This window comes from Priapulus caudatus, unplaced genomic scaffold (assembly GCF_000485595.1).
Source record: "Priapulus caudatus unplaced genomic scaffold, Priapulus_caudatus-5.0.1 Scaffold161, whole genome shotgun sequence".
In the NCBI taxonomy this organism is placed as follows: Eukaryota; Metazoa; Priapulida; class Priapulimorpha; order Priapulimorphida; family Priapulidae; genus Priapulus; species Priapulus caudatus.
Window position 1 is genome coordinate 261,923 of NW_014577222.1, and position 9,668 is coordinate 271,590.

The 9,668-nt window shown below is 50.5% G+C and overlaps 1 protein-coding gene across 1 annotated transcript; it reads right to left on the minus strand.

Moving 5' to 3' along the window:
* Positions 1–268: 268 nt before the first annotated feature.
* Positions 269–1,513, minus strand: LOC106806456. The gene has a single exon (XM_014808394.1). The coding sequence runs from the start codon at positions 1,511–1,513 to the stop codon at positions 269–271; it is 1,245 nt and encodes a 414-aa protein (XP_014663880.1).
* Positions 1,514–9,668: the final 8,155 nt, after the last annotated feature.

Below are 9,668 nucleotides of genomic sequence, written 5' to 3' on the forward strand. Positions count from 1 at the left end.
CGCTATCGGACGACACCACATGGCCGAAGAAAACAGCACTCTTTTGGAAAAGGCTGCACTTGGACGGCCTCAGGCACAGTCCTGCCTCACGCAAACGCTGAAACACATTGCGAAGGTTGCCCAGCGCACCCTCAAATGTGGAGCCGAAAACAATAACATTGTCCATGTATACTAAGCACTCCCTCTACTGGAGACCTCTCAAGACGAGTTTCATTAGCCGTTCAAAGGTGGTGGTTGCATTTACGAGGCCGAATGGCATAACTCGGAGTTACAATAGGCCTCGCTTTTCCCCAAACGCAGTCTTGGCTGCATCCCGGTAATCCATTTCAACCTGCCAGAAACCACTGGCCAGATCAAGCGTGGAAAACCATGTGACCCCGGCGAGGGAATCCAAAGTATCGTCAATGCGGGGCAAGGGGTACGCATCCTTCCTTGTCACATCGTTGAATTTGCGGAAGTCGATGCAAAACCTCACTGCACCGTCCTTCTTGGTGACTAAAACCACTGGTGAAGCCCATGGACTATCGCTTGGCTGCACGATGCCAGCATCCAACATCCGATCGAGCTCCTCGTCTAAGGCCTGCTGCTTTCCCAGCGGACAACGTTGGGGAGCCTGCTTAATCAGGTAATGGTTACCCGTGTCGATGGTATGCTTGACAACACAAGTTTGGCCCAATGCTCCACCCAGTGCTGCAAACTGATTGCGGTAAGCGTCAACCGTCTCTATTACCGCACCACGCTGCTCGGTCGTCACACTAGCATCCATCCCGTTGATCAATCCTTGGAGATGTAACGGCACTTGCTGAACTGCCTTCTCCGCCGAGTTGCACTCGCCATCGCCCACTCTCCCTACTTGAGCAATGTCCTCTAAGTGGGCCAACTCTGCTCCCTGCTGGATAACGACCTCCTCGGACCCCACGTTGACTACTGCCAGAGGCACCCGGTTTCCCGCCGTGTCAACCAAACAATGCGCCATCACAACTCCCCGGCGTGCCCTGCCTTCAGCAAACCGACGCGTAGGCTCCACGATCGCCAGATGGGCGACCACCCAACCTGACCGGCGCACACTGCCATGCACCACGGCTCGGTGTCTCGCCGGAATTTGCACAGTTCGGGGCGCACACAAACGATGATCGTCGACAGGCCGTCCGCCGTAAAGGGCATGAGTAACCCCGTCGATCGTGAGGTAGCCGCGACCCGTGTCCAGTTGACAGTTGTGCTGGCACATGAAGTCCATGCCTAGCATGCCACTAACTTCTCTCATCTGTACTACCAGCACATCGTGCAAATAGCGCTGGCCACCAAACCCAAGCTGCACTTCACACTCGCCCAGCGTCGGTAATGGCCGTTGCTGAACGTCGACCACTTCTGCAACCGTGGGGGTCAGTCCAGGCTTCCCCTGAGGCAACCTTTCGTGGGCCCCGCTATCTAGTAGAGTCACCTCTGCACCGGTGTCCAGCAGGAACTCTACCGCCTTCCCACACACTACAAGTCCAACTCGCCAGGACGGCATATTCAGTACCGCCCAAATCTCCGACCTTCTCGGTTGCTCTGTCTGCCGTTTTCCTTGGTAGGCTGAAGCCCTTGGCACGGACTCCGCCTTCCCTAGTTTCCCGGCCTAGACCAGGCCCGAACAACTCCCAACTCTTTCGCCATGCACCCCGCCTTGTACGGTTGTCGCCGAGGTGATTCGTTACCTGTCCAACCTGCTCTGCCTGGCGGTGGTCCCCCGCATCCTCGTGCTGCGTCGGCATAGCTTTGTTGCCCATTCTCACTGTACTTCTGTGGCCCATGATGGTCGAGCTCTTCTCGCTGGCGTCTCCTCCGTTCCGGGCACTCTCGCGCGAAATGGCCCACCTCTCCGCACTCGTAGCAGGTCACTGGTCTGTGTCCCTGACCATTAGACCCTCTCTTACGATCTCTGGCCCTGCGGCTGCCAGGAGGCGCCGGGCGTTGGACGCTGGGTCCCCCACTACTTAGAAGGTCACTTAACATCTGCTTGATCTCCTGAAGATCCTGTGACGGAACAGCGGCTGCGGCATTTTCCCCGGAACTGGCTTCTTCGAATTTCGACACTGGTGCCACCTGGGGCTTCTTCAGCAGGGCGGGCCCGAGCACCACCAGCATGTCATAGTCGGTGGCAAATGCTGCAGCTGCTTCGATGGTTGTACATCCCTTGCTCAGGATATACGCGCGGTGGCCCTCTGTGGGCAGTTTATCCACAAGTCGCCCCTTGAGCCGTCGACTTAGGTTATCTGCTGCCGCCCACGTCATGGCCGACCAGGCCAGTTTTCGCAGCTGTCTCGCGTACTCAAGCCACTCTTCTCCTAGAAGACGACGGCGGGCCGCGAGGATAGCCTGGTCTCTCTCTTCTCGGTGAGCCGTCCCATACCTCTCCTGGAGTTCTCTTCGGAGGCACTCCTCGCTGGGCACTCCCTCGTACTCTTCCAGAGCATCCGCCGCAGGCCACACAAGAGCCGCCGCAAGCTGTTCTGCGCGCTTGGACGGATCACACTTGTTTCACCGAGCCGTAATGTCAAACCGCCGCAGAAAACTACCCAGCGGCGCACCAGCAGCCCCAGAGTAGGGCGCCAACTTCATGTCGGCGCGAGTCCTCCGTAGATTCCCCGCGTGAGGTGTCGCCATATCCTCCCCCGGCCTCCCGACCTTTATTCCTTGCCCTGTCGGCGATTGTTCCGCCTGATTCCAGGGTGTTTCTGTCTGCAGTTGCGGCTGCACCTCCCATGCGTCCACCTCAGACTCATCGCCAGTCATCCAGTCCAACCTCCTACCTTCACGCTTGCCATCCCGTGAAAGGTCTTCAGAGGCGCCCGCCAAGTCGATGACGTCTTGCAGCAACTGCCTGGCTCTTCTATGTCTCTGCTGCTCCACCTCCCGCACCGACCGCAGTTGCCCATCGATGCTCCGTGGCGGCCGCCGAGGCGTCTCCCTCTCCGCTACTACTGCTGGGCTGACAGCCTGACCATCCTCCAACAAGTTCGGTGTCAACACCGGTGGGCTGACAGACTCCTCCTCTTCACCTGCCTCTCCTTCCATTGCTCGCCCTGCCTACGCCGCGATCCCTGCTCACGGCACTACTGTAGCGTTTTCTCTCTCTCTCCTTTTACTACTTGACTACTACCATTGGCCGTGGTATAGGTCCGATTGCCGTTGTCGCCGCGCACCCTGACAGGGCCGTTACCACCCCGTCCTTTACGAGCTCGATCACAAGGATCGCGACAAAGTCGAGGCAGCCAAACACCCGGGCGTCGAGAAAAGCGGGGAGGGGGGGTTCCGGTCGTCCAGTGAGAGATACGGAGGGGGGAAGTGCCGGTCACGAAGCGAGAAGTAATAAGTAGGAAGGAGAAGTATGTTTATTGTTTATTAGGTAATGCTTGCTATAGCCTCGCGTCACACATCTACCAACACAGCGACAGCAGCACGTTCGCTCCGAGCCAGACTCGAGTCATCATCGCGCGCGATTCGACGCGTAAGACCATCACGCCACCGTAACACGCTAACTAATAATCACTACGTGCGATTTAAACGCCAGTGCCTATACATCACAAATAAGGTCGGATAACAGATCACTTCGCTATACCGTAGACTGTCTAACGAGCGTCGTCCTCGCAGTGGCGACCCCTGGTGTACAAAAATGTGTACACGTACATATACACTACCTACACATACAGCTACGTATAATTACTACACTCTTAGTGTAGGCCTACAGCCATCTGCATCAGCAGATCACTTCGCTATACCGTAGACTGTCTAACGAGCGTCGTCCTCGCAGTGGCGACCCCTGGTGTACAAAATATGCGGAAGCTCGGTTTGCGGGGCGAATGCAAAATGTTGAGGAACAGTGAGTGTCACCGTTAGCTTAAACTGTAGTAACGCGAGTGTTTACAAGCTCACTCACAACCTCCGATGTGTCTGCGCACACTCACCGCACACGCCAGCTACATATAATTATTACACCATCCATTCCGTACAGTACATTCCGTACATGAATCCTACATATATCCGTATAGAAATCCTACAGTATTCCGTACATTCGATACAGTATACATACCACACTAGTAGTAGTACTAGTACCGTACGCGCAATAAGCCTACGAAGATCTGATATAACACTGATTCACACATGCACGATTGATATCGCCCGGACACATTCTAAAACACAGCTGCTCTCCCATAACCTCCCGCGTGTCTCTCTCTTTTCGCGCCGTTTCTGCCTATTGTTTTTACCAGGCCCTTCTCGCGGAGGGTACACACAAATTGTTCATTGCGGGACACCCCCACTATCGCCATCTCTCGTGAGATAAAACTATAACACCCGCTACAGCAACGCACGATCCTGAAAGCGAATCTGCTACACATACATTTAAAGACCGTAACGCAGCCACTGTAACTATAAGGTATCTACCAGCCGGCACACGTTATATTGGGGCTTCTTTTTGTTCATAAAGAGAGCTGCTGTTATGAACACTAATGCAAATTACATTTATCAGATACCTCTTCTACAGTTATTTTCTTACAAAATGTCATTTCTATCAATAGTAACTGCGCATGCGCGAACACATCTTCGCCGGTAAAACAACCAATGTTTGGAATAATCGGCAATAATGTTTCGCAGGTTGACGTTCGCACATGCACAATACCTGCGCGTACACACACGCACGCACGCGCACGCACACACGCACGCACGCGCACGCACGCACGCAAGCAAACAAACGCCGCGTACAAACAAGGAGCCGCATGCTGTGTGTACACGTCCCCAGTATATGCGCGTACGTATAGCTCTACGCGGCGATGCTTCCCGTCAAAGAAAACCCATTAAACGTGACGGATGTCGATTATCCCTGTAGCTCTGCCACGGATGGGCTTGCAAGCATGCACGGGCTGAGACATGCTTCACGAGCTCTCTCCGATGTCGCGAGGTAGTCAACCTGCGGCTAATGTCAAATCTCCTGTCGACTGGCAAAGGCAATCATTTCTAAATCAGCGACGGGTTGCCGCGGCGGCGCTAGCTCTGATCGCGTCTGCTCATCGTCGTCGCTGCATGCCCGCCGACGCTGAATCCCTGCTGGAGAGAGCCGATGCCAAAATAAGTGGAAAGAGAGATAGGGTAGTAGGGGAGAGAGCGAGAGAGGGTAAAAGTAAAGAAATAGAGAGAGAAAGAGAGAGAGAGAGAGAGAGGAGAGAGAGAGAAAGCGCGAGAGAGATTTGTGGAGAGAGATGGGGTGACAAGGAAAGAGGGGGAGAGGGAAGGATACACAATAAGAGAGAGAGAGAAAGAGAGAGAGAGAGAGAGAGAGAGAGAGAAGGATGGGGAAGAGATATAGGGTGCGCGCGAAGGAGAGTAAGAGCTAGAGGGAGAGCACGAGAGAGAGAGAGAGAGAAAGAAAGGGGGAGAACGAAAAAGGAGAAAGAGTTTGGGAGAGATATAGGAAGAGATACAGAGAGGGAGAGAGAGAGAGAGAGTGGAAACAAAGAAAAGATGGAAAGGGGGGAGACACAATAAGAGAGAGAGAGAGAGACAGACAGACAGAAAGAGAGATAGCGCGCGCGTGACAGAGAGAGAGAGAAAGCGAGAGAGAAAGAAAGACACAGAAAGGGAGAGAGTGGGAGAGAGAGAGAGACAGAGCAAGAATGGAAAAAAATATTAAGAGAATGGGAAGAATGGAGAACGAGAGAATCGAAGACGAATCGTTGCTCCGGCTGTGATTCACGCCAAATGCGACTTTGAATAACCTGTCGAACGAACGTTGATAAAGATTGCCACGAGCTAGCGAGCGAGCACTCAAACTAAACGGCGCAAAAGAACGCCAATTACGCCACTGTCCACGAGCACCGCGTAGCTGCATCTCAATGTGGCTTACGGTGCACATGAAGTTGACGCGGGGTGTGGGAGGCGTCATCTTTTGAGGCGTCATTTTGATGCTTCTCAGGGGTCATGGGCGACTGACGCAGAAGTAAACGCAAGATGAGTGAATGATCATCTCATGACGAACCAAGGGTCATCTTCACATGACACAGGAATCATCGCGTTGTGAGGCTCCAGGGTCGGCCGTTGGGATTCGACTGAAATAGAACGCGCAATTCCGTAGAGAATGCGTAGTTACACGTAGGACGGGAGATATGAGGAATGCGGGGAGGAGGATGGGAAGGGAGGCGAGGGAAAGGGTGCCATCGTAGCTTCTTATATAGGAAATTTACTACAGCCGAGGCTTGACGCTACACGCGCATTCCTGCCGACAGCTAATCACCGCCTGCCTTCATCAAAACGTCGTGACGATTGACGACACAATAATGACGGCGGAGGGCGCTGGGTTTCTCTTGATCAGCTCAGGAATTGGAGCGCCTGCGGCGAGCTAGTGGATGGACAGAGCTAATATAGAGCGGTTGCCACCGGGGGTGATTTGGAGAAAGATGAGTCCTGGATTGGAAATTCTGATTGAACAGCGCGCGAAGCAGAAGCGGCTGGCCAGGGATCTCAGTGGCATGGGTTGAGTCTTGAAGAGGCCGGAAGAGATTAGGTTATCGAACTGGTTCAAGTTGATGGACAAAGTATCTCACTTCTATCAGCGCGTTGGCGATGATGGAACCGATGTGCCCTGAGCCTGCTCGTGAGAAGACGATTCTCGTAAGTTCCGACGGAAGGAGTGGCGGAAGGATGGTGGAAGGCGCAGCCCAAGATATCTGGTTCGTCAGAATGCAGCATGGATAGCCGGCGAGACGCGCCTCGTTATGCCTCCCATCTCTCACCTTCCTCTCTCTTCCCCCTTCTTCTCCTCTCTCCTCTCGCCTTCTCTCTCTCTCTACATACATATATATATATTATATATATAATATATATATATATATATATGTTGTATATCTATCTATCTATCCATCTATCCATCTATCCATCTATCCATCTATCCATCTATCCATCTATCTATCTATCTATCCATTTATCTATCTATCTATCTATCTATCACTATCTATCTATCTATCTATCTATCTATCTATCTATCTATCTAGCTATCTATCTATCTATCTAGCTAGCTATCTATCTATCTATCTCTTCCCTTCTCTCTCTCTCTCTCTCTCTCTCTCTCTCTCTCTCTCTGCTTCTCCCCTCTCTCTCTCTCTCATCTTCTCTCTTAAGCTCTCTCATTCACCCTTCTGTCACTATATATATATATATATACATACGACATACTCTCAGGCTGGGCGCACGCGCATATCTGCGTGATAGATAGCGCCGTACTGAGAGCGCAGGCGTCTCGCAGCCTGCTTGGCGGAGGGAAGGCCGATGGGCGGGTGATCACAGAACCGTAAATACGGCTTCCAATATTGATGGAACACGAAAGAGACATTTGCGTTTCTAGAAGCAATAAACCTTAACGAGGAAACGCGGCGCCGGATCGAAGGCGCCCGTGTTGATATTTTTCGCGAAATCGCGCGCGGAGAGAATTTTGCGTGAACAATTCACAGATATATATATATATATATATATATATATATATATATATATATATATATAAACTATTTTGCTCATCCGCTGATGGCGAGGGAAGTCAGTCAGCCAGGGTGGTACACTCCACTCCACTCTCAATACGCACGTATTATATGTCTATAAGATATATTTTAATGTCTTTTTAATACCGGGTTTATATTTCGATCAGTGGAACAAAAACTCGTTAAAACATACCTATAGCTGCGTGTAGCCATTGATGCCTCAGGTATCGCTACTGCGGACAGCATGGCGGCCGTGGTGGTCAGCGGTCGCGCATGCGCATAAGGAGCCACTGGACGCGCGTTATCGTGCTTGTTTTGATAATGTACTAACGATTAATTTTTGGCGCACGAGGGCGGGTAAGGGAAGGTGATGCTACGTACGCATCTTGGCGGCTTTCACTTTCCATCTCGCTGTTCGCTTTGTTCGTTAATAATTAAGCGTTAATGCGCGCACCAATCATTAATTCTTCATATAATGCCTGCCGACCGTAGGTGCAATCTTCCCGTACTTGCCTGATTGTCCACGTCAATTTATCCTGGCGCAAAAGCCCCTTGTACACTTGGCCGGCGGCCATCTTGGGAGCGCTAATAGATTTCATGTTATTTTTCAGCCGCCGGGTAAATCGTTGTTTCGAGTCACGTCCTTCCTGTTAATGTTTTTCCTGCGGTTTACCTAGCCGCGACATTACGCCGCACGGGGCGCCACGTGTGAGCATAGTCGCTAGCTCGTATTTCGCGAGTGATACAGTGAGAGAGAAAGAGAATATGTGCCGTGCACTGGCAGACAGGCGAGCGCACACACATGTACACACGCGCGCGCTCGCAACATGCCGCAGTTGGTGCAGGGTACATCACGTGCCATAAAATAAAATCCAATGTTGCCCTTGCGAACGTTAATATTAATATATAATAAAATGACCACCACGATCTTCAAAAGGAGGTCTGAATAATTGGAGGAGGGCAGTATATCAGATCTGGTAAAGCGTAATTATATTGATTGAAACACCCAGAATGTTAAAAAAGACATGTGAATGTACTACAAGATTCCTTGCCGAAACCCAATAAAAATATTCTCGAGAGGTGTCACTAGTAGCGATTTGTTTACGAGCCTGGGTCGGCACATGTTTCCATGAACCAAAGTATGGTCGTGACGTTCACTGACGTCACGCACGAACTCGGCTATCTCCGAAGTTGAATGCATACAGCCTGCTGATGGTGCTGGTGGTTGCGTGCTACGCCCTACTCCCTAACCCTAACCCTAACCCTAACCCTAACCCTAACCCTAACCCTAACCCTAACCCTAACCCTAACCCTAACCCTAACCCTAACCCTAACCCTAACCCTAATTAAATTTAATTAACACTAATAAATTGAATTGAATTTTTATAAAAATGTACTAAAAAATTGTAAATAAATTATGTAAATATTTGCGTTAATTGGGAAAAAATAGTTAAATGGATAAAGATAGAAAAATAGAAAAATAAAAAAAATAAACAGATGAGATTCGAATCAACGACCTACAAACGTAACGGCCGCCGGTGTACGAGCTCGGCTATTCAGCGTTATTGCAATAAAATATTATGGATGTGCCATGCATACATGGATGTGCGTGCGAGATTGGTCTATGGTGGTAGATAGCCACTGACGTCACGACCATACTTTGGTTCATGGAAACATATGCCCACTACGAGCCTGCGGGCGCAAAGGCGGTCTGAATGTTGCCGATTCCTGTCTATCTCTCTGCATGGATCGTAAAATTTGGAAGGGGAAAACGAGGGGAAGGTAAATATGACTGGTGAAATGTGGTGGTGTTAGGGATAAGTGTTATTGAGTGTTTAAAGTAACATTGGCGTTCCTGTTTATATATATATTTATTGAGTTATATTAAGTGATTGGTAGAACAGGGGTAGAATATGGAATTGTTCTTGATCAATTGACCTGTTAGGCCGCTTGAAGTCGACCCTAATAATAGTATTCTTTACGTCTGATTTCACTTTGAAAAACCAATTATTATTGAGCTATTCTGGCAACAGGGAGTTTTGTTGACCACGAAAATAACTGTTGCCATTGACATCCGGTCTCGGACAGCATTGATTTTCTTTATTCACAAATCTCCTCGCAACCAGGCAATAATTGTACAACACATAGCCGCAATAAACGCAC

Coding starts and splice junctions, on each gene's coding strand:
- LOC106806456 (XM_014808394.1), bottom strand. CDS start 1,513: ATGCCGTCCTGGCGAGTTGGACTTGTAGTGTGTGGGAAGGCGGTAGAG.